This window comes from Bacillus rossius, chromosome 6 (assembly GCF_032445375.1).
Source record: "Bacillus rossius redtenbacheri isolate Brsri chromosome 6, Brsri_v3, whole genome shotgun sequence".
In the NCBI taxonomy this organism is placed as follows: domain Eukaryota; kingdom Metazoa; phylum Arthropoda; class Insecta; order Phasmatodea; family Bacillidae; genus Bacillus; species Bacillus rossius.
In genome coordinates, this window is record NC_086334.1 from 36,236,065 (window position 1) to 36,262,721 (window position 26,657).

General features: G+C 38.3%; 1 protein-coding gene across 3 annotated transcripts in view; it reads left to right on the forward strand.

Annotated features, from left to right (window-relative positions):
- LOC134533031 (guanylate cyclase 32E) overlaps positions 1-26,657 on the forward strand; it is a 234,740-nt gene that overhangs the window by 145,756 nt on the left and 62,327 nt on the right. For all 3 annotated transcript variants that reach the window (XM_063370180.1, XM_063370179.1, XM_063370178.1), the window contains 5 exons: positions 8,432-8,509; positions 11,492-11,736; positions 16,126-16,271; positions 23,773-23,917; positions 26,004-26,094. In XM_063370180.1, the coding sequence (XP_063226250.1) occupies positions 8,432-8,509; positions 11,492-11,736; positions 16,126-16,271; positions 23,773-23,917; positions 26,004-26,094 (705 nt within the window). The remainder of the gene's footprint in view (positions 1-8,431; positions 8,510-11,491; positions 11,737-16,125; positions 16,272-23,772; positions 23,918-26,003; positions 26,095-26,657) is intronic.

Sequence of the window (26,657 nt, forward strand, 5' to 3'; positions counted from 1 at the left end):
TTCCAGCGTAGGAAACAGGGAACAAACGCCGATACCCGGCTTCACCTCGCATCCTCTGCTGACCTTCCCTTGTCCTCTCCAGATGTATTACTGTATATTAGCTCCATGAGCGTGACCTTGACAGACCCTTCGTTTCTTCGGCCTCCTCTCTGGTCCTCCCTCTACACCCCATTCTTCCCCCTCCCCACCCGCAGGCTGCGGTCAGGCGGCCGGAGCTCCGCCGGACTACCTGGTTCCGACAAGCGCCGCCCTCAGTGCCACGTCGCGGGGACATTCTTCCCGGCGGCGAGAGTTTTACACGCAGCACTAGAACTGTCACTCCAGAGGGCATGTTTTGAGTCGGATCGTATCAAAAACAAAAGGATATGAAAATATATACATAACTCAATAGTGTTCTGCCAATTATGTTTTCATTTTCATTTAAATTTATTCTTTAAATCGCTCCTGAAGTAGTCCAGCAGTGATCAATGGAAATTGTCAATATTAAACTGTAATTTTGACGATGAAAATTTTTTTCTTACTTTTATAGGTGCAGTAACCTATTCGTACACTCGTTTCTTGAACTATACTTAAGTTTAACATAATTATGTGTTTTCTAAATAATTCTGGCTTGGAATAAAAATAAATGCATTTAAAATGACATAACTCAGTAAAAAAAAGTTTATTAAAAATATCCTAGGTATATTATGTCTTAAAAAGAAGCATCAGAAATAAATATGTACAGTTAAATTAGTTTTGTCGTAATATTTTCCATGCACCAATCGCCTTAAGTTCGGTCAGATCGTGTGTGTTGGGAGGGGAGCCTCGGCAGTAGCCACATCAGTGCCCTCCGCGCGCGGCGGTCGCTGGCTCGCTCGCCCGACGGCAGGTGTGAGGCGCGCTGCGGCCTGGCAGCTGGCGCCGTGCCTGGCGGTGTCTTGTTCCTCCGCCGCCGCTGACACTCCCTGCCCGCGTCTCCCGTGCCCGACGACAGCGGAGAGCGCGCCTTGGCGTTCCAAAGGGGCGGGAAGTTACAAGAAGAGAGAAGAGAGAGGAAAAAAGACCCGCGTCTGCACGAGCTGGCGTCTTTCCAGCGCGGGACAGCTCGCGTGACGGGGCCGCTTCAGGCGTCCCGTCTGCCGTCTGACGGGAGCCGCCGCGCCGTCCGTCACGTCCGGACACAGAGTTGCACACGGAGTCGGCGGCGTTAATCATTCCGCCGTGGACGGAGATGACGCGTCCCGCCTACACGAGCGGGAACACCAGGCTGTGAAATGCTCAGGCCACATCCTGTTTAACGAAGTGTGTGTGTGTGTGTGTGTGTGTGTGTACGTCTGTACGTCTGTACCTCTGATGCATTAAGTCACTAGCTGCATCCGAATACTAGCCTAATGGATTCATCCATAGAAGTGCATCGTATTGGACGCGGCCATCTTTCCGTTGCTTCAGGAATTCTCACAAGGGATGCATCGGCATCCCTACATGCGTCAACTTAAATTCGAGGTTTCTAAGGATGAAACACTCGCATCCACTAATACGTCCCTACATCCATTAGCTTCGGAAACACGTTTTGTTTTATTTGTTTGAGTGCGTGTTATCTTAACGGTTGCTGTGACAAAGGATATGGGTACTTGTCTGTGTCATAAGTCACATTTATGTATAAAATAAAATGTTAAGAACAACATAAAAACTTAGATATAATTTGTATATTTTACTTTATACTAAGTAATGTAGCTAATTAAAGTTATTGTGAATATTTTTAGTAGTATTATTTTACATACAACTAGCTGTCCCCTAGAATTCGTTCGTGTGGACGTATTAATTCATACAGGTTATTTGGCTAGAAAAGTTGAAAAGTTAATGTTTATTAATATTTACACTAAATAATTACCTCTAAGCTTCACTGTAATCGACTTTTTTGATTTTAAGTCAAAGAGCAAGATCAAATAAATTATTCGAATAACTAATTGGAAAACAAACTAACTGTACCTAATCATTCACCTACTTAACACCGTAGTAGACAAAAAGACTGAAATTATTTTGAAAACAACTTAAAACTAATTTCATAAACTACTTCAAATTCACTATGACTCAAGTAAGTGCATGGGTTTCCTGTACATACCAAACTTAAGAATCAATCGGTTTTTTTTCATGGGAATTAGTTATCAATTAAAAAAATCAATTTTAATTAGAAATATCACAATAAAATAAAGTCAAAATTAATTATGGGGATACTTTTTAAAACTTTTTGAATTTGAAGATAATAGCATCATTAGTTTAACTAGCGAGATTATTTCGTACAGAAATGTTTTAATGTTTTATCTAATTTAATACCAAGATAATGATTTAACATGTTTCCAGAGTTACAGACAAAAATCTTCTATTTTAATAATTTGTTGTTATTATTTATTATAATAGATTATAGCTAATGTCTTTATGAAAAATTTCCAAAAACTATTAGAAGTTCATGGTGTGATCTAAATTTTTGGTCGCTTCTCTGAATAAAAGTGTGTCTAACAAATGCAACAAACCTTAATGATGATTTTAGGGATTTGAAAGTGCACTGTTAAATATTTTCACCTTCAATTTACGAATAACGCTGGTTACAAATTATCCAGGGATCTTCGTAAATTGACGGCTATCTTCATAAATTTATGGACACTTAAGCTCACTTAAAACTTAAATTATTTTAAAATAACATTATTGGTGCATTAACAAAACATTCAATAACTGGTTAAGTCTACAGTTAAGAACACTCTTCTTTGTCCACATACAACTCGGAAGTCGAAAAACAACGTAGTTTCTGCGAAGATTATTTTTTTTTTTAATTTACGAGGAACTCTTCGTTTATTTGAGTTACAATCTTCGTTGAAAAGTCCGTAAATGTACTGTAATTTTTTTAAACAGTGTAGTTGAAGCTGTGTTAAAAAAATACTTATATTGACTGTGCGTTAAAAAACAGCGGCATTAAGGAAAGGAGATGTATGTGCTACGTCGTATTTTCCTTAGCAGACACGCCTGAAATACGTTCTTGTTTGGTGGTAAAGGCGAGGGCGGGTTTTGAAACAAGCGCTGGGCTCGACCTTATCGCACCCGTTTGTCTTAGCTCCCCATCTCTCTCTCTCTCTCTCTCTCTCTCTCTCTCTCTCTCTCTCTCTCTCTCTCTCTCTCTCTCTCTCTCTCTCTCTCTCTCTCTCTCTCTCTCTCACCCCGACCTAGCCGCGCCAGTTTAAATTAACCCGCGCTGCGCCCGCCTCTCCGGTATCTGGCCGCGCTAAATCAAGTTCTCCGCCTCCGACGGTCTCGCGCGGGCGGGGAGGAAGTTTGCCCCTCTGGGATGATTCAAGGGGGTCGGAAGGGGCGGTTTGAACCCTGCCGGCGGTCCCGAATGGCTTCGCACTCATACCCGACCGCTCCGAGATTTTTCTGTGAGAACTAGGCGTTTTTGTCACTTCAGTCCTATAACTGTATTTATACATTCGTCTTATTTGTACTTCTGGCAATGTTAAGGAGTGGACACCGCCTTGTATTACACTTAACTCCAATTAAAAAAATACATTTGCATAAAAAAACATTAAATATAAAAACAAAGAAGTGGTCACTTTAAACTTAATTCACGGGGGGAAAATGTATGGTTAATTAATTAAATGCATGTAAAAAAATTGCAAAGTATTAACAATGTATCTGTTTACTACAGTGTATCTGTTTACTTTCTTTTCTCTTATAAAATCATTTTTAATCATTAGACATATTAATGGGGGGGAAATATACTTCCTGTGATTCAGATTCCTTAAAAAGTAGTAGACCATGTTTGAAACTAGATAATATAATATTTAACAATTTATCCATAATATATTTCTGTAATCACACTTCTGTCACACTCTCGCCTGTATCGTTAACATAGAGCTGTCCAATATTAGTCTCTAAGTGATTTGGTTTCAGTCACTTCTATGTTCTTTAAATGATAAATGGAATGGGAAATTTTGGTTTAATACATTATTTTTTATACTCGCCATTGCATATTTGCATTGTTGTCACGAGAAAAAATTCAAGAATGCAAAACATAAATGACAATGAAAACATAAACCAACAGAGAACAAGTCTTATGTCGAACAGATGAACCTAATAATGAAACTAAACTGGTATTAATGGACAACAAACGATGACAGCACAGACGAACACATTAAAACTTAAAATGTCAGACAGCACAGACATATCAGGCTTGTTCTCTGAGGGTTTATGTTTTCATTTTTATTTATTGTTTTGCAGTCTTGATTTTTATTCCCATGGCAAACAGTACAAAATAGCAATGGCGTAGGTAAAAAAAAATTGTATTAAATCAGTAACATTTCTCATTCGCTTATTTGTGTTCCTCCTTGGATTTTCCCGGCATATCATCCATGCCTTTATTGAAGCGAAACCTTATTTACATTCGGTAGGTCGAGACGATGACTTACCAGAACGTAACGAGAAACTAAAAGCGCAAAGCTCAAGAGTGGGGCGATCGATGTTTGTAAAGGAGGGGGAGTGGGGGAATAACGAATAAAGTAGTCAGACAACTGTAAGACTCTGTTCCATGTTTGTTACAGTTGTAAACCTCCAGTGTGAACATTCTCTGTGTACTTTATTGTATTGTAGATAGGTTCATAAAAGAATATCCCAGTTATAAATTTTAATAGTATCAACTGTAAGTGTTGGTGCTGGTTCAAAGTGACAATCAAAGAGTAGCTTAAAAACTTTTAAATAAGCGCATTCTTTGTTGTTTTCTCGCTTGCAGAGCCACCTACGCAAAATGACGACTCCAGAGCGTAATTTCCCCAATTAGTCGAGGGTGAACCTATACACTTTATTTTGCAACAGGTAGGAGTCCCTCCCAATTGGAATCTCTTTGTACGAGAGTGGTCAAACGTCGAAAATCCCTGACCGTTTGTTTGGTCGTAATGGTCGAGACGACAGAGCTCTTTTCTCGCTGGCTTCTACGTCCGCCTGACATAACTCCATGCGATTTTTTTTTTCCTTTTGGGGCTTTATCAAAGATCGTGACTACGTTCCACCGCTACCTAATGGTTTGCCAGAGTTGAGACACAGAAGTGAAGAGGCTATTGCTTCCATTACGCCGGACGTTTTGACCAAAGTGTGGGAAGTATTGGACTTTTGGTTTGGATGTGTGCCATATAACTGAAGGTGCACATATTGAACTTTGTAAGGAAAAAAAAAAAACCTAGGTTAGTTTATCTGCTATTTGATGTATGAGACATTATTTTTATGGACATCCTGTATTTCAGCTATTAAATTACTTGCCTTAAACAAAGGTAGTGGCATTAGCGCACAATGGCATGTTTGCTTGACAGCTTACTTGCGTTTGCACACTTGCACACCTGCATACTTGTGCACTTGCATACAAGCTCACTCGCATACTTCCGCACTCGGATGCTTGCGCGCATTCTTATACAATCGCATACCTGTACAATACTTGTATAGTTACACATGTTTCAAATATTTGTGTACCATACATATTTCCTATTCACCCAGCCACATTGTTCATTTGCAGAGAAACCACTAACGAAGTCACCAGTAATACATAAATGGTCCAACTTGATTATTTGTTAGCAACATCCCCCCCCCTTTTAAATGGAACTAAAAGTTATCCAAACATGGTAAGTTATTGAATACTGATTGAATATATAAATAAAACTAAATTATTTAACAGTTAGCCTTTGTATATTTAATACTCGATAGGCTGAAGTAAAATTGGGATGAATGCAATTATTAGTGAATAGAATTATTGTTGAGCATCACATGACACACAAAGATACTTGATTGACCAGATGTTTAAGAGGAAGCGAGGAAAGGTTTCAGTTTTTAAAAACTGTGAAAAATGAATCAACGTTTACGATTCAACTCCTAGGCATATTAATATGGGACTATTTTTAATACCAGTTAATTGAATGTCACAGAAACATTTAACAGAGACGTAAAAATGTGATAATTATTTATGTATGGAAATTGTTTACATGTTTTAAGAACGAAAATTCAGATAATACATTTTCTAGTTTCATATGGTGGGAAAGAAAGTGGCAGATTGAATTAATTTTTTTAATATTAATTTTTTATAATGTGTATTAACATGTAACGAAATTAATGTGATTAAATCTCTTCTAGAACTTATATACGGATTTATTATTGCTTGACAAATTAGCATATACATATAATATATGTATGTAATATATATGTATGTGTATGTAATAGTTAATTCGGACTTTTCTTTAGCTGTTGTTTTTATATTCTGCAGATTGTGTTTTTAATTTATTCTTGAAGCATGATGTTATTCAACACCTTTAATCCTTACCAACCAGGAATTTAAATATTTACTGCACATCTAATAATAAGTATACTAGACGAAACGAAAATATGTATTAAAATGAAAGCCTATACTTCTACTGTATAACGAGAGAATTATGAACACAGGGAGAAGTAAAATCTGTTCGAAAAAGTGTATGTTAATATAAGAGTCTACAATAAAACTTACACTCACATCACTAAACTGCATAAGGTTTGTATGACTTTACAACTGAAATGTTCACTAAAGAATACGCATTGTAAACAATTTTTTATTCACAGTTGTTTTTATTATGTTTTGTTTAATTTAAAGTCGAGTCCTATAAAAATTAAAACAAATGAAAAACCTAACAATTCCGATATCACACAATTTACAACAATTAACAAAATATTTTTTTTCTTCACAAATGTAAATTAATCTTTTGTTCCGATATTTTTTAACACATTACTGTGAAAGTATCTTATAGCTGACGGCAACGTTGCTATAATTTCCCAGGATTAAGTATGGTTTTTATATAAGTGAAATATTTTATCACATGCATGTAAGAAAGTAGCCTTTGTCGTTGTTAAAAAAGATGATTATAATTTCAAAAGTTTGAATTATGATTTTCTTATTTACTAAAAGCTCATTAAAATACATACAAATATAACACTATTGTGAAAACAGATTACCGAAAAGTTGTAATGCTTATAACCGTCACGAACCAAGAGAATGAGAATAGTTTTGAAAGTAATTTAAATCGCAATTGCTGCGTGTGCTTCACGAACGTTCACCAAACTGCCGAGGGATAATCATGTGAGGATCTCGTGGAGTGTAAACACGTAACAAATTTCGGAACGTGACCTGTTTTTCCCAGTGTTTCTGGAACTCCTTGGTGGCTATGCGACGTAAACGACTTGGTCGTATTGCGGGTGTTGTATCACCACGTGAAAGATGGAACGCAAAACATTGGCGTTAGAATACTTCGGAAAACAAGACGTCGTACCCCCACCAACTTGTGTCTACGCCACTGGAAATATACACTTTCCAGGCGATTAACCCATCCTAAGAAATCTTTAAGTTTGTATCTCTCTAAATGTTATTTTCTCAGGTAAACATTTATGAGCAGATTTTATTTTCGGCATTTTAACCATATTAGATGTAATGAATAGAGGCCAGCAAATTTAATTTAAGGGGAGGGGTACGTACCGTTCCAGGTTATTTTATTTTTACGTTTAACTCGGTTAATTTGTAAAAATGTTTAGTGGTTGAACTTCAACAAAATGAAGAAAAGAAATACCTAGTGCATACTATTTGCATATTTTCCTGGCAAAGTTGAATTTTTTAATCATTTTTGTGCATTATAAATAAAATGAACCAAATGGAATAAAATAACTGAAATTTTTTGGGTTTATAGGCAATGCTAGCGGCTTCTGCGTGGTCTGTTCCAAATTTCATTCAGAATTTTTTCTTCTTCATACAATCAATAATTCTGATGATTTAAAAAGGCTAGCTAAAATTCATTATTATTTTTTTCTGAAGAAAATTAAACCATATTACATAGCAGCCAGTATAATTGTCTTTAAACCTGAAAGTTCCACTTTTATATTCCATTTCATTCTCCATATCCTTACTGCACAAAAACGTTATAAATGCAACTTTGCATTATAATTATGAAAACGTATTATATATATTTTTCAATTTTGTAAAAGTTCAGCCACTCAAAATGTCTGCAAGTTTAACCGCGAGGAACGTAAATATAAAATAATGACCTTTACCGGACATACACCCTAAACAAGTAGAACCTCGAACAGTTGCATTTTTTGCACCATATTATTTTTCGTGATGGTTTTCACACGCCCCCGAGGTAGTTTGATCCAATAAAAAAAAAACAGAAATGAATGGTCTAATCACATTCAGGCCATTCAAGAATAAAATGGCTTCTACCAAGAACAGAGTCTAATTAACTCGTGATTAGGAATGAATAAAACACAGCAACATTAAGTTTAGTGTACAGTTCATTTAACCCGTGTAGTTTCCGGGTTTTCTAGTAATTAATTATATATGGAATTTCACTGTGTAATTCTGCATTGTTAACCTAAAATAAATGTCATAATTTCTTTTTTGTTTCAGTATACGTGGTGATAGGCTATTACTACGAACACGTGGGACTCATGGTCGCCATGGAAGAGAAGAATCTGTTTGACAAAGGTAAGGCTGGCAGCTTCTTGTCCTTCCAGTGACAATAAGTAATTACATGCTGAGAAGTTACAGAATAAGTTCAATTATTATAGCTTTTAATTTATGCCAGTCAAGTATTCAGGGAAGTAGAGGCATTTGATGTGAATGTAAGTGTCACCCTTACTTTTTTTTTACAAAATTGTATTACTGATAATTTCAGGAATAAGGGCGTCTTAAGAATATAATTTAATATTCACAGTGAAACTACTTGTTCGAAAATAATGATAACTGGTCCAAATTAATCAACTAGCAATATTCCCACATTTGCGTGAAACTAAAAGTTGTTCATATGTGGTAAGAGATTAAATACTGTTTAAATTAAGAAATAACGGTTAAGTATTCAATAGTTATGTATATTGAATACTCGAAATCCTGAAGTAAAATTGAGATATATGCAATTATTGCTGATTAGAATTATACACACAGAGATGCGTTTGAACTAACTGAAAACTAACAAGAAAAGGTTACAGTTTTTAAAAACTACGAAAATTTAAATCACACGTTAAGGCTCAATTTCTAGACATATTTGTACGGGACTTATTTTCATACCAGTTATTTGAATATAACACACAGTCTTATATTTAAACGTAAAACCTAATAAAGAATTCTTCTGTGAATAGTATCAACCATTTATAATTTTCATGTATGTCAGTGTCAAAACCGTTCGTAAACAAACACCTATACAATTGTTTACGTATGCTGAATTAGACAGCTCTGATGGAAAATCGTAAGCTAACGTTGGCATGTAGTGTGACTTACACGGCGCTGCTTCTGATGCTAATCGCTAGCTTCTTTCATTGCTCTCCTAGAGTGCATTACTGGTTAATAAAGCCACCAGCGTTTTAACGTTTAGATGGTGCTGCTGAAGATGCAATAAGATGTCAGCATCCAGAAAGACGTTTAATTTGGGGATAGTAGTTTCGAGTGCGATGGCTTCACAGAATAATGTACTCACGAGCTACTTTTGCATTTTGTGCTCGGCCTCTTCCAGCTCAAATTCTTGATTCTGGGCACGAAATTAGAAGTTTTGGCGGTATTCCGAATTCAGAAATGAAGAACAAAGAAACGAAATGTATGACTGGACGACTCGCAGAAACCATACAGTACCTAGTTACTTTGCTTCATCAGCTACTGTTTCGACTCGGCACTTCTCGTGTAGCTACTGATGATATCAGCTAATTGATCGCTTGACGAGGAACGGCCAAGTGGGAAATGTTCAACTTTGCCACCGCGGGTTCCACTATTTTTAGACGCCAACGAATAAAAGAACCTGCTTCATTTGCACTTTAACCAGCGAATTCGCTTAGTAGCTTAACCAAAGCGAACAAAAGCAGCATCATGTAAATCACCCTATAATGCGCAGAAGTCAAAAATTGGTCTCTATACAAAATGAAAGTTGCTGCACGTAGGTAGCTGTCAACATAACTTAGAAACGTGTAACTTACTAACACACAGAATAGTGCTTTCCAAGAAGTTCTAAATTATGTGGTTTTAACTTGTGCTAGTTCTAAATTTTGTGGGTTTAACTTGTGATGGTTCTAAATTATGTTGTAACGTAAGCTAGTTCCAAATTATGTGGTTTTAATTTGCGCTAATTCCAAATTTTTAGTCTTTAACTTGTGCTAGTTCTAAATTATGTGGTTTTGACTTATGCTAATTACATATTATGCGATTTTAACGTTTACAACTTCTAAATTATGTGGATTTACCTTATGCCCAGTTCTAAATAATGTGTTTGAAATTGGTAATAGTTCTTACATAGTTTTGACACATAAATAGTGTATTTCTATCTAAGTTAAAATTTCTTTAGGTGTGACGTTTCTAAGTTGTTGTTTTTCTAAAGCTGTGATCTACTTAACGACGGATAAAACTGATGAATTGATACGTTTAGCTCTTTCTAACTTATCATCTTTGAAAGATTTGTGCAATGGGAGTGCATGACTTGATGTAAGCTTTTGTACATACGCCATTGCTAAGCACACGTATGTCTGTAGAAGAAAACTACAAAAAAAGCACACAAATGACAAAAAAACACAAATTAAGCAGAAAAATTTGCTATATTTTTTTTGCATAATTTGTGTTTTTGTCATTTGTGTTTTTTTTTTTTTTTGAAGTTTTCTTCTACAGGCATACGTGTGCTTAGCAATGGCGTATGTACAAAAGCTTACATCAAGTCATTTCTAACTTGTGTGAATTGTCTGCGATGACAGTTGTGAAGTTACGGCAGTTGTTGGAGGCACGGGTGCAACAACAGGGGGGGGGGGGGGGCAAGGGTATTTTGCCCCCCCCCCCTTCTGAAACCTTGAAGTGGGGGCAAACGGGGGCAAAGAAAGTGCTGTGTAATCAATTTTTAGATAATAAAACTGCTTAAATAGCACCATTTTCCACCTTGATTTACAAATTTTCCCGTGGGAGGACCCCCGGAACCCCCGCTTCAATTAGGGGGGGATCGATGATTGGAAATTTAGTTGTTGCGCCCCTGGTTGGAGGCTTTGAATATATATACTGTATAGAAGTCGCCAGCCCAGGTTAATATTTCTAATACGGTTTTGAGGTAGTTGGTTAATTCACCACCGCAATCGCACACAATCTCTAGGGCATCGACTTGTGGTGGTCCCTAGCGGACAAGTGTCGAACTCTTCAAACACCCCTTCCCCCTCCTGTTGAACGACCTCGAGCTGAAGTGAATGATGGGTGGGGGGGAGGGGGGAATGCGGGGGAATGACAGCGGGCGACAGTGCTGCGCTCTAACGTGTAAATAACAAACTAAGACGATACAGGGCGGTTACGGCAGCGCACTGCTGCAGGTGAAGTTCCCAAGCTGCTCATCATACGATCCTGTGAAAAAACGTAGAGTAAATCCTATCCACTCGCGACTTCTACACAGTATATATATATATATATATATTCAAAGTTGGAGGTGATGGCGGTTGTGCCCGGTGCCCGGCGCAGGCGAGTACTGGGTGGTGGGCGTGGACGTGGAGCAGTACGACCAGGCGGACCCGGCCAAGTACCTGCGCGGGCTGCTGCACCGCCGGGCGACCCCTGGGGCGGGCAAAGCCTTCCGCAACTACCTGGGCGTGGCGGCCACGCCGCAGGCCGGCTTCGACAACTTCACGGAGCTGGTCAACCACTACATGCAGCTGCCGCCCTTCAACTACCCCAACCCGCTCGACCACATCGGCCGCAGCAAGAAGGTGCGTTCGGCTCTCTGCTGCCTGTCGCCATGGCTCGTCACTCCAATACATTCCAATGTAAAGCACGTGTTTATTGAAGTGGAATATTCTTTGGGCGCGATGGGAGTAAAAATTTCCAAGGCTGAATTTTAATTCAATGTTTTCGTGAAACATTGTTTTTTTTTCCTAGCCTAAGTTAATCTAAGTGTTGTAAGAGGAGGGTCCAGGTTAGGGGAGGTCCTAAGTGTGTTTTAGGCCGAAGCCTATAATTTTTTTTTTCCTAACCTAAATTAAAACTAAGTGTATTTGGGAGGAGTCTGGGTTAGGGAGAGACTCTAAGTGCGTCTCAGGCCGAAGCCTATACGCTTATATCATGCAGGGGTTAGCCATGCGGGAGAGGGAGCATGCATCGTGTGCTAGGAGGGGGATTGGCCAGCCATGGCAGCAATTGGCGCCATGACTAACTCCCCTCACTGACTATTCTAAGTTAAAACTAGATAAGTTGGGCCCAGGTAAAACCTGCATAGACACAGGGAAAACCCTGGGCACTTACATGCGGGATGCAAAAGTTCATGCATTATTGGCAAGCAGGTTGAATACGGGAAACAGAAGGATGGTTCAAAATGAAGAGTTGGACAGAGTAGAAAAGAGTCTACCATGCGGGGTGTTGGGGGCTTGCACATTGCTGTGCGCATTGTTTGAGCGGTACTGGTTGTTTCGGGGGCGACTTTAGTCGTTTCCCGCCAGGCTGCCTATACACTGTCTGACGCGAAAAGGATGGATAATAGGTTGCGGACGGCGCAGAAAACTTGTCGGACCCCGTTTCCTTGCGCGGGCTCCACGTGGTGGCGTGCGGCTCAGTTGGAACCCCGCCATGCTGCAGGGATAGGCGGGTCGCGGTGGTAGGGATCCGCCTGCGCCTGACGCCACCTGGCTTGCTGGCGTCTAGTAAGGGAGTATTGGGCAGAGGGCAACACAACGGGGTTTGAGCTTATTTTGAAGTGAGTGATAATTTTGTTAGTTCATTTCTTTAAGAAAATTACCTTCCCTCTCTCTCTCTCTCACTCTCTCTCTCTCTCTCTCTCTCTCTGACGTTTTACCCCTTACGATATACTTACGAGTCGAGGTTAGAATTGCCAAAGAACACATATTTAATAATTAGATTTACATAAACATAATTAATCTTCTGAACTTTTTTTTATAAAATATTATATTCATACAATTTCAATAATATTTTTTCTCAGTTTTTTGTACAATTAGCTGTCAATTTTTGCATTTTAACACTGTGATTGCCTCCTCAAAACGAAGTGAATTATCGACTTGAAACTTTCCAGATTAAACATAATGCTACTGGCATCCCTCTAGGAAAAAAGGAGATGGTTATAATATTAGGGTATTTTGTTTAATTTATGCTAAACATAACTAATAATAAATGAATAAATTTGATAATAAATTTGATACCAGTAGTCTGCATTTAAAGTAAAGATGCGATTGTTTTAAAATCTTAAAATAATGTAGGTATATGTTATAAGGTGAAATTATTTTACTATTTTAAGCATAGCTATAGCAAAAAATAAATTAAAGTGTAAGTGTAAACGATGGCATAATCGTAATTAAAATGATTTGGAGCGTGTTTCACAATTTTTTAATTGGCTACCTCGAGAAATGAAAGGAGGGAAATCGTCAAGGTAAAATGTATCATTGAACACACTAAAACGGGAGTTATAAAATCAGACACTAAATCCATACTAAAAATTTAAAAAAAAAAATACACATGACCATTTTAGAAAAAAATTTTTTTTAAATAGTTTTGTTATGAGTTGAATCTATTATATGCCTGGCCATATTTGTTTCTATTTGTTTAGCAACAATGTTTGGAATTCATCACATACCCTTCTTCAAATGGTAAAATATCAGCAATACTCTGAAATTGTGCTAGCAAAGCCACGTGTTGTTAAATATTTGTTAACTAGTTGTTAATAAAATGTTTATTTCTTAAAAATTACCTATTTAGGCCTGAGAGTACACCTAGTGACGAAACTGGAAACTAGTTGAGGATCCATCTTCCTTGGCTATCATCTGTTACCCCCGTCACAGTTTGTTTACCGTCGAATCTTCGGGGAGCCCCTTTGCTTAATTTCATGCGCAAATCCTACTTAATGCTTCAACATGCGCGGCTGTGTTTCCTACCCCCTTCCACAACTACCTTCCCTACGTGACGTATCTCTAATAAGGCTCTTCGAACTTGATACACAGTATGAAGTACAACAAGCTTGGAACTTCAAAATTAACTATCCTTTGAAAGGAGATTTTGTCTATTTTACGACCCAACAACCATGGTCTGAAATATTCTACTTATATCGTAGTAAAGAATTTTTTTTTGCAGTGCCGTATTGTGCAATAGAATTGCACTAGGTGAAACTTATGTCAGCAGAAGTTGAAAAGTATAATCGATTACATTGTGAATATTGGAGAACATGTTAATGTGTCATTGCAATGCTATGAAATTTATTTTCTTGTAGATGAACACTACTTGATCGTGTCATATTTTTAAAAACCTTAGTTTTTGTGGGGTTTTAACTCCATTGAAGTGGGATTCAAATACAGGTTTTTAAAAGAAGCCATTAAATATATTTATTTACTTATTGTTTTCGCAAAAAAACACATATTAAAATATTTGTAGTTTACGTAAATTATGTTGCACATCACAAAAATTTTCAATAACACTAATAAATAATAAAGTAATCATACCGAATGAATTTTTTAACTACATTCTGTACGTTAAATGTGCCAAATGAATCTTTATGATAGCGAAACTATCCTTGAATACATTTTTTTTACACTTTGATGGTCATAACAAGAAATAATCGCAACTTTTGAGAAAATTAGAATAACACCATTTAATTCGTGCGACGGTTCTGCTATCTTTAGGAATTTTTTTCCATTAACACTTGCATCGGTCCGCTAGAATGCGTTCACACCGTTTATCAAAACGGCTGCTGATTTGGGGAAGCCTTCTTTTCACAGACGAGAGAGCCAAACTCCCGATCGTGCATCTTCTGTTTTTTTTTTTTTTTTGTTTATTGTAAAAGGTTAGTTTAGCTACATTATAAATACTTTAAAACATTGTGAACGGTTGATTTGGTTAGGACATCTACATTAAAGATACTGTGAAATCATGTAAACGGTTTCCTAGCCCCTGGATAGCTACATATTAAAAAGTTATTTGCTAAGCAACCATAAAATGATTTCACAGTATTTTTAATGTAGCTATACTTACCTAATATAACCAACCGTCCACAATGTTTTAAAGTATTTATAATGTAGCTAACCTATCCTAATCGACAGCAAAATTTAATGCCACACCGGTTTATACAATGACATAGAACAGAAAAAAAAAGCGAGCATGAACTTCGGGGAACTTCGGGTGTGGCTATCTATCGTCTGTGAAATGAGGGCTTCCCGCTGATTCGACTCGTTGCTGGGATTCGGTTCAGGACACGATCTGGAATACGGCCCGCGGGTTGTGTTCCAACACGGCAACCTCGCCCTAAGGGCCTGAATGGTCCGCACGGGCGGTGTGACGGGTAGCCTACAACTCACGTAGTTTCGGTCCCCTGCAAGAATTTCCGAAGATTTCCGAAGTTTTGCGTTTTGGTATCAACGCCAATTCAGCCGCTAAATCAGAAGTTTCCAATGAAAACAAGCATGTTGTGACTGACCTAACCTAACCTAACCCTTAGATTTTTTTTTTAATTTCCAATTTTTTGAGAGAAATCCGAAGTTGCACGAACGTGGTAGGGAACCGAAGCTACGTGAGTTGTAGCTTTGAATATATATATATATATATATATATACTGTATAGAAGTCGCCAGCCCAGGTTAAAATTTCTAATACGGTTTGAGGTAGTTGGTTAATTCACCGCCGCAATCGCCACCATCTCTAGGTCATCGACTTGTGGTGGTCCCTAGCGGACAAGTGTCGAACTCTTCAAACACACCTTCCCCACTCTCCCTCAAACACGTGTTGTCCTCCACCCACCCTCTACCCCACCTCTCATCACCTACAGTTTTGTGACGCACAAACTCCCGTTGAACGACCTTGAGCTGCAGTGAATGTTGGGTTTTGGGGGAGGGGGGGGGGTGCGGGGGAATGACGGCGGGCGACAGTGCGGCGCTATAACGTGTATAATAACAACCTAAGACGATACAGGGCGTTACGGCAGCGCACTGCAGCAGGTGTAGTTCCCAAGCTGCTCATCATACGCTCCTGAAAAACGCGCGACTTCTATACAGTGTATATATATATATATTCAAATGTTGTGGGCCTCCCCGGTGTGTGACGGGCCGGAGAGGGGTCGGTGCACCCCCGGCTTGCAGGGTGTGTCAGGGACCCGGGGCTGCCCCGCAGATCCGCGCCGAGGCGGCCTACCTGTACGACGCCGTGCTGCTGTACGCCGCGGCGCTGGTCGAGGTGCTGGACTCCGGCGGGGACCCGCGAGACGGCAGCGCCCTCGTCGCCCGCGTGCGCGGCAGGAACTACCGCAGCGTCATGGGGTGAGCGCACGCCTCCACACCCGCTCCCCAGACTGTTTGTGGCAATAGAACTACAGACCGGAAAATTTTCGCGGATTTCATTTCGCGACAGGCTGAAATTCGAACATGCGTACAATTCTGCTGGTCCTGCTATCGGCTCGCGGTATTGACTGGAGCTCTCTGGGCCAATGGGAGACTATCGACCAAAGAAGCGTCGAATCACAAGATACCCAGTGGAGACGCCTTACAATTTTAGTACCCAATGAACACGCGTGTTTACTTGAGAAATGCAGAGGATAATGGAGGCTTTCCTAGAGGTCATTGAATCCGCAAATTTTTCCGGTCCCTAACTATAATATTAGATGTCGAATTACAGATTTAGGCCGGCTTGCACAGTCGTGACTTCAGACGAATTGGAGTATTCTTCCATTTGATTAACCTGCCAAGTTTTTATCTCGGACTTTACTTCACCTGACTCTGCAAGGGGCCCATAGAATGTCCTGAATTCACGCAGGAAAAGTAATGCTCGTAGAAAACATAGGGTTTTAAAATAATATTGTACAGGTTTTATTGATTCTCGCTATTTTTCTCTCTACGTGTAAACTCTCTATACCTCTATCTCTATATATCTCTCTCCTTATCACTCTGTCTTTCTATGTATACGATTTTTATTATTTATTTATTATTATTATTTGAGTGCCTACCAACAGTCAAAGCCTTTAACAGGTGGGCACTTGAACAAATATTACATAAAAAATAATCAATAACATACAAAAAACACAATGCTAAACACAACAATAAAAACGGGACAACACAAACATAAACACATGACAAAAGACACTTAGAAAATTATATTAACTAAATTTGAAAATTTTAAATTAATTCTTATCAATGAAATAACAATAATACATTATTTACATCAGAAGTTATCTTAACTGCAAAAAAATTAAGAATTCAAAATGTCTTTCATTGATATTTTTGCCCTTTGGAAAGGGTCTAAATCTTTCAAAATACCATTACAATTTTCAGTACACCGTTTTGATAGCTCATTTTTTATGTGAAACGTTCGAATATATATCTCCCTCTTTCTATCATTCTATTCTTTTATCTCTACGTCTATAGCTTCCTATGTATAACTATCTTTATCTTTACGAACACACAAACATTCATTTAGCTGAATAAATTTTTTTTTACTTATCTGATTTATTTATGTATTTTTTTACCTGTCACAGGTGTGACATAGGTACGTAAAAACACGCGCGTATTCGAATGCAACGTTGTGTCAAAATTACAAAGCAATCGGCGAAGAACTTACTGCGATTTAAGATTTTTAACGAACATTTTGACATTTTTATTTATGTAGTTAAAGTATACAGTATAGGGTTATGTATGGGTTAGCATTACAACACTGCACTGTCAACTGTGACGCTATAATTTTTTTGTTGGCAACACTTTACCACACAAATGACGCACAATTCAAATCTTGCGTGGATTTTGGGATACTGCATTTTTTTTTTTTAATTTGTACATTTACACGAAAACAACTGCACTGCTTAAAAAAACGCAGTTATACTGGATCCGGATTCTTTCCCCAGGCATTTATGCCTTGTGTCGTCCAATACCCACATTAGTTAAACTCTTCCCTGACTAGCTTTCCAGTAATATCTGTGCACATTAATAAGCTTATTAAAACCAATAAAGTCCAATTTTTGAGTTTTCGATTACTTTTCCCATGCTTATATTACTTCACTACCTTTAGTTCGCTAGCAGCCGTGAGATTCACCGGATGGGTTTCGCCAAGGAGAAGTATAGGAAGTTGCCAGACCTTACTATATGACCGTGTGGCGGATATAGAGAAATTACTCAAAATCACTGTTTTGTGTGTCTGTGACCTACCTCCTATGATTTTCTATTATAAAACCGAATTGACTGCTTTTCCATTCCATTAGGGATGGAATTTAATAATTATATGTAGTCTATGTCACTATCCAGCCCATAAACTATCTATATGTAAAACAAATCACGTCGATCCTTTGCTCCAGTGCTGCGTGAAAGGACAAATAATAGTATGGGTATAATAATCAAATACATAAAAATAATTGTAGCTTCTTTTCTGCTACATACCTACAAATAAAATCCACTCTGTATGGAACCCTCTGTAATTAAAAGTCCTCGTCTTGCGTATTGGAAAAAGTAGTCAGAACCGTTCTTTGAAGAACATATTTTCTTTAATTGTCCCATTGTTAATTATCCTGGAACGATTTTAGAGCAGCATAAATTAAAGTACCCAGGATGTAGAATGATTTAATTAGATACTAATGAAGGCGTATTTTAAAATAAAATTAGGAACTGCAATAATACGCGCGGAAATAATTATTAGCAATTAATTTGGAAATGAGATGGGCATTTCAGATTTTCTTAGTTAAAGATACGAACGTTAAAGATTTGTCGCGTGCTCTTTATAAGCGCCAGGGGCGAAATGTAAAAACATTGTTAGCATGTAATATATGGATAATTTAATAATCAAATTATTGACTGAACATCTATGATTGGTATTAGGTATAAACGCAGGTGATATACTAGTAATAAACGAACTAACGCACTATTTTTTCACCAGAGTGACAAAAAAATGTGGAAACTTTCTGAAGTATGCGTCTGTTAGTAATACTCGTTAAGAAATGTTTTCTATATATGTTGTAATTTTTTTGGTAGCTGTCCAATAAGCCTCTATACATATCCGCGCAACGTGAAACTTCACAAACAATCAATAATTCAACTTTATTTCAAAAATGTATGTAATAAATCTCACGCTAGTTTTGCATAAAATTACTTCAACATAGCCACAAACATTATAAAACGTATTTACTCATTTTTTCACTATGCGAAAAAATAAAAACCCAAAAGATGTTTCAAATGGCAACCCTACCTAGAAACACTTCCTTAAAATGTCCCTGCATCCTTGAAATTCATGCTTATTGTTTGCAAAATTTAGCTGTAAAATTAAATTATCCCCAAGGAAAACATACAGTTAATCTTAAATTATAATGTTAAATCTAAAATGTAAATAGGAAATTGAAAATTTATAAAATCAAATTAATTTCTCTGGCGGTTTTTTTCCCTTTATTATATAATCTACATATATGTGTATATTCTTGTTCATGCATAAGCACATATGAAAGCACATGCATATACATATTTATCGAACTTTTATTATTCGAAAAATTTGATACTTGAGAAAAAATATTCGAAGAGAGGATTGTAAGTGAAATTCAGAAATTCAGATACTAGCACCTGTTTTATTGACAACGACTCCATTATACATCTACAGAAGCTACGAAAGAAAATTTTGTATCTGCCACAAGTTAAAATACTCCGGAATGTTTTTTTATAGCACTTCAGGATCAAATTGTGACAAAATTTTTATTGTTTACATAATGAACATAATTAATGTTTTGTTTTCAAAATAAATATTCCTGAAGTTAAATATTTCTGCAAAACTAAAAATGCTTGTATTTTTGCTCTTACATTATTAAAGTCCTGACTCTTGAGATCTAGAATAGAATTCGTGGCGCTCACTCATCTACGATTCTAATAAGAGGTTCAGACTTGACAACAATTGGGTTAAACCCATAACATACACACATACGCACATATATACAAATTGATTATTTATCTCAAAGAAAAACTACATCTCCTAGAGCGAGGAATAAAAAAGTTCCGATACAATCAAGGCGAACTTCGCTTGGTTACGTTTACCTCGCTGTAGCAACTAAACATTTAGATAGTAATGTTCTTTAATGTATTTATATTTTCGAGCCTGAATCAAACCGGGTGTACCAACATCATAACTTCGGTTTGTGCGTCGATTTCAGCTGATTAAAGGGTGCCAATCAGCCCAGAGACTGCTTGCTAATGGCTGCTCAGCGCAAGAACATATATGTGCCCTCTCAAACCAGATAAACGTAAAATGAACTGCATTTTTTTAAAATGGAACATAAATATAGATGTAAAATTACAGATATTTGTAAATAGGTAAATTTACGTGAAAACAATGATATCACTACAAAATATTGTTCGCTGGAATACTGGGTTCGGATTATTACCCGAGCATTTATGCTTTTTGTTGTCCAAGTACCTCCAATAGTCAGTTATTTGTGAAACGTTCCCTGGTTAAAAATTAAAAAAAATAAAGTCCAACTATTGAATATTTGACTATATTTTCCATAGTTTGAAAAAAATATGATTGAGTGAAACATCAATTAAATTATAAAATTATCCGCCAATTTTCGTAAGAAATAATATTTTCTTTAAGACTTAGGTTATTTCGTTTACAAAAAAAATAACTATAGTCTTTGTGTTGTACAAAGTTACATAATCTTTCTTGTGTTATTAAAAGTTATTTCTTGGCAACTTGTTTCCAAAGGAATCTTTTGTAGAAGTACAGATGTTTTTTTTTTTTCCTGTGTATGGATGGCAACCCTTCTGTTCTCAGTGCGCCTTCCTTTTTCTTCGGTCTCCCGACGGCCGGGAAAGGTAATATCGCGCATCGGAGAACGACTTACCCCAGCTTCGCGAACACTCAAGCCTTCCCCTGGGGAGTTTTATGAGGTAAAAGGAAAGAACGGGGCCTTGAGTGTTTCAAGCTTATTACTAATATCGCCAGCATTGCGTCGTAAAGAACCCGAAATTGCTGCTCGATATTGAGCCGTTATTCACAAGCGTTTTATATTTGTTCATTCCATCAACATGAAAGGGGCGTGGAATATTTACCATTCAGAAAGAGTTTTACTTCAGCTCTCTACGTGGAAAGTAGGTGTTTTAAAATTAGCTTCACAAGGCTTTCTCTCGAACAATTTTTTTTTTAAATTGTGGCGTTGTTGTCGGGGCGAGGTTGTAGAATTGTTCTCTGACAATATCGGGTCGACGATGGTATCACCGTGTTCATGGGCGTCGGCCGAAGCCTGAATGCGGCGACTGCGGTGACCACCACAGCAACTCGGGAGAGATATTCATTCTTCTTCAACCTTTACAAGGCCACAGTCCGCGAGTCTAGAAGATTCGAATGGTCGTATTGGTGTGTAACATCTTAGCTCTCGGCAAACGGCATTTGGTAGGAGTAATTTCGTGAACGTATCGAAAAGTCGCATGGAACGGAAATGTGTAACCACGGTGATGCCATCTGTTGGCGGATGGTGTGAAACAAAATTCACAAAGCCAAAGGTAAACTTAATAGAATTAACTATTTGGTAAACTTTAACAAGGTGGGGTGTATTTTTAATATTATTTATTGTCGAAATTCAGTTCCAAAGCCGGGGTATAATATTTTTTCAAGTTATTTTTCCCCCGCTTTTATCGGAGGAGTTTTATTACATAGTTTAACATTTCGGTCTGCAAATCAATTGATTCGGAATTCAACTTAGCTACTTTGGCAACTAATTATAGCGGCGGGTACGGCAACTACGTATGATTCGCGTCCAGATATGTAGCTGAAAACACAACTTGCGTATATTCATCACGCTCGGTTTTACTGTAAAGAATACTACGTTAAATTTTGTGTCCGAGTTTCGTATTATAAGAGTAATTGCTACTTGAGAACACATGATTTTGCGTGTTACCGAGGTTAGATGTTACACATCTTTGGCGCGTACTAAAATGCCCGCTCACATAAAAAAAATATATATGTTGAGTGCGACGAGGCCGAAATTTACAACAATCTCGGAACTTCTGTTGATACGAGTTTTCCAAACATCACTATGAAACATTATTAGGTGAAGGTCGGCAGGAAAGTTCTGTAATAGTTTAACAAGGTAGTGATGACCAGACATAAGTATTAGCAACAGCACGATCCGCATTCAGAGCGAAATGCACGATGCGTTATTTCAATTATTTCCTTCCAATCGGGAATTTTGATTTAACACATTTCGCGCACATACGCCATTGTTAATTTATACTGATCGTCTTAGAAAAAATTCAAGAATGTACAACAAATATGCATAAATAAAACGCAGATAACAAGCCGCTGTGTTCGTCTGTGTTGTTTAGGTAGACATGGTAAAAATTGACAACTGATATTGAACTTGTTTTGCGTGTCTTTATGTATTCATATTTTTTGTCCTTCCTTGAGGTTTTCCTAATCGACGGTTACTGTAAATCATATATGATTTTTTTCCATATAATATAGGACATTCTAAACAATACTTTGGCCTTTATTCCAAGACACAAAAATGAAGTTTTAGGTTTTTAATATGCTACACCTTTACCCTAACCGTATTTCTAGTGCACGATAAGACACGGCCAGTCCCTTATTTTTAGGAAATGGATTTTGGGTCCTATCCTTGACCTATCTGTTGCCCAAATTCCGCGCATGCGCAGAGCTCACTTTTTTCGTTGATTTCGTCCAGATGGTGGACCCGCGTCTGGCGCCATTAACTCGTATATAGTCACTTTCGCGAATATCTGGGGACGTATCAAACGTATTGGTGTGCCAAATGAAGCTTTATGGTAGCGATAATATCATGGAATACATTTTGAACGCTTAAATGGTCATAGCCTATCATGAAATAATCGCATCTTAAAAAGTACTTGAGAAAATTATGATTATTAAATAAAAATTATTTGATTCGTGACACGGTGCTGCTATCTTTAGGATTTTTTTTTTTGCCGTAACAATTGTATCGATGGTTGTCAAACGTCCGCTAGAATGCGTTTGAACCAGTTTCTTGCCTCGAGCAACCGTTTATTTAAACGGTTGCCGATTTGTTAAATGGTTGCCGATTTGTTTCCTTACATAGTATTACATAGCATTACACTACCTACCAGCGCGCACACAGGCCCGTGTGCCAAGTCTATCTACAAGACACGCACTCCGGTCGTCGATTCAAATGAGTATACACCAGTGTTGGGTGCACCTGAATTACAATGCACTTAGCGAGTTGTAGAAACTCAGGTTTCTTGCCCCGCCCCCACTTACTGCCCCGGATGGCAATATGATGAATCGACGGCGTTTCTTTAATGGGATTCGGTTTGGACGCGTTCTAGAATACGGCCCGCGAGTTAAGGTTACGTTTGTATCACAACAAGACAGTGCTTATTCGCTACCTTACCCGAACGTCTTGGAATACAGCCCCCTAGAGAGCCTGAAGTTTTTGTTTTAAATAGCCAGCCGGCCGGCTGAGGTGTGCTGTCACAACTTAGAAACACATAAGATAGAATCTTCTAAGTTTTGCCTGTTCTAAGTTGTGTGTTTCTAAGTTATGGCAGTTCTAAGTTGTGTGTTTCTAAGTTGTGATGGTTCTAAGTTATGACTCTAAGTTATGACGTTTCTAAATTGTGTTTCTACATTGTGTGTTTCTAAATTGTGTGTTTCTAAGTTATGTGTTTCTAAGTTATGATCGTTCTAACTTATGACAGTTCTAAGTTACGTGGATTTTTTTTCGATATTTCTAAGTTGTGACTGTTCTAAGTTGCGTGTTTCCAAGTGATGTGTGGTTCCCGCCGGCTGAGAGGACGCGCGTGTGTGCAGGTACCTGGTGTACATGGACGAGAACGGCGACGCCGAGGGCAACTACACGCTGCTGGCGCGCCAGCCCCACCACTTCCTGGCCGAGGAGTACGGGCTGTACCCCGTGGGCACCTTCGCCAGGCCGGGCGACAGGAGCCTGCTGCCGGTGAGCAGCCGGGACCTTCAGACGCCCCCGCGGTCTTCTATTGGCGGACTCCTTCCTTCCGCCCGGAGCGCTAATTGGACGACCTTTATACAAAAGGAACCAATTAGCATTTAAAAAAAATTGGTTGTCTGTAAAGTCGGTTTACGGACGATAGTTTAACGTGACAACGTCATAACAAAACGTTGATGAAATGATTGCTTACTTTTATGAATAAAATTGAATCATTTTTTATTTTAATAATAAAATAATAAATACTCGAAATTATACTAGTAATCAGATTTTTAAAATGCAAGAATAATTACCCTTTATTGCCTAAATTGTTGTTGTAATAAGCAACGAAAACCACATTAACTTTTCACTTCACTTTATAAACAGTCGACGAAACAGTTCACGTGTAGATGACTTGTAATTAATTTTAAAAAAAACCTGGCGTTTAGCTATAAAGTTTAAATATAATTATGAACAAGTTTTCATATAAATAAATTGTAATCAAATATCTATCATCAATTATATGAATCACCATAATTTTTTAGTCAATTTATTAGCGTAACGAGACACAGCGTAACGGAACAATGTGCGTAACGGGACACTTTTTCATGCGTGCAGCCGGCGTTCATCGATTTATTAGACGTTGTCACGTCAAAAAAGAGCATATGTAACTCAGTACACGTGATAGAAGTGATACTTCTTTTGCAATTCAAACCTCAAAATATAAGTAGTCAGTAAATGATACCATACAGAATTGGCGAAAGGCATTCATAGAAACATTGCGCTTTCAACACTACATGTTAATTTTATTCGTTTTTTTATAGTTTTTAGCAATCACCGAGGTGCCTGTCACCTCGATCCTCCGTGGACAAGGTTGGACGTGAAGCAAAACTATCAGCGTTACAGTGAATGTGCGTTTTTAATGTGTAACATCTTAGCTCTCGGTGTAAGGCATTTGGTGGGAGTGATTTGGTGAATGTAACGGAAGTCGCATGGAACGGAAATGTGTAACTACGGTGCTGTCAGCAGTGGCGGATGGCGCGAATAAAATTTTACAAAGACAAAGGGAAACTTAAAGCATTGCTATTTAATGAATTATTAACATTATGTTAAGTACTTTAAAAAAAATTCCTTGTCGAAAATCAGGTTCAAAGCGGCGTTTTGGAATTTTTTTCAAGTCTTTTTTTACTTTTATCGGAGCAGTTTCATTATATAGTCATGTTAATCAAACGATTCAATATTCGACGTAGCTGCTCCGGCAGCGAAATCTATCGGTGGGGGCGGGAACTTCTGTGATTCGCGTCTAGATATGTAGCTGAAAACACTATTTGCGTATATTCAACACGCTCGGCATTATATAAAAAAAAATTCTATGTTATATTTCGTGTCCGAGTTTTGAATTAGGTATAAATGTATTTGCAACATGAGAACATATGGATTTTCTCGTTACCGAGGTTAGATGTTGCACATCTCTGACGAGTACTGAAGGTCTAGCTCACAATTTTTTTTCAATTGGCATGCTTGAGAAATATATAACACGTCACCGTGCGTGCTCACATTTATTTTGAAGCTTTAACTAATAAATGTAGTAAACAAGATCTCAAAAAAAATATGCCTGTTAATGTTAATAGTATATTATTACCAATGCACCAGTCCACCCATCATTCTAAACTAAAATCATGTTACATGTTGAAGTTGCACGGGTGACCCGATGGCAACACAGAATTCTTCTAATCGGAAAGATCTTCGCATCCATGCGAATTATTTTTTACGCTGAAGGTCACACACGAGTAGCGACCGGAAAAAAATTCTGCGTGGTTCGTTTCGCGATAGGTACTGCTATTTGCTGTTGGTTCGCAGTTTTGTGTCTAGAACTGTTGACCAATGAGAAACGCTCATCCACATAACTACGGAATCCACGGGCTAACAGGGCGGTGTTTGCCCAAGAATGTAGAGGACTATCGAGTCCTTCTTGGAAGTCGTTGACCCCGCGTATATATATATTTTTTCTCTCCCGCCGTCTCTTCGGATGAGTCGCGCGTCGTGATCGGCTGGGAAAGTGTCGGAGTTGGCGTACCCAGCGTCTCGCTTGTTGCAGGCGCTGCGGCTGACGGGGGTCATCGACTGGCCCGTCGGGAGACCCCCGGTGGCGGAGCCCCGCTGCGGCTTCCGCGGGGAGAAGTGCATCAGTGAGTACCGCCGGCCCGGCCGGGCGCTCTCCCGACGTCTACCTCCTGCAAACCGCGCACGGCCGCGTGCGACGGCGAAGACCAGCGGTTCCCAACAGGTGTTCCGCGGAACCCTGGGGTCACAGGTAGGGGCGTAGCCAGGGGAAGGGGAGGGGGGTTAAGGGGTTAATCCCCCCCCCCTTAGCACCAAATCTTTATTTAAATTTCTTATTAATCGCTCAAACAAATTTCATATTAAAACATTAATCAAATTTTTACCATTACAATATTTAAATTTAAGTACCGAAAACTGCTAAAATAGCACTATTTTACACCTTAAAATCCAATTACGGGGGGGGGGGGGGGTCATGCTTCTTAACACCCCCCATACACAAATCCTGGCTACGCCACTGGCTCACAGGGGTTCCGGGAGTCAGGGCGAACGTCACATAAAGCAGGCACAATTACCGCCAAACAATTTTCTTCTAAGGAGTTGGATTTCCGCTAAAATATAAGTTGATCATAGGGTTCCCTGACCGAAAAAAAAAAAAAAATTGGGAACCGCTGTTGTAGAGACATCACCA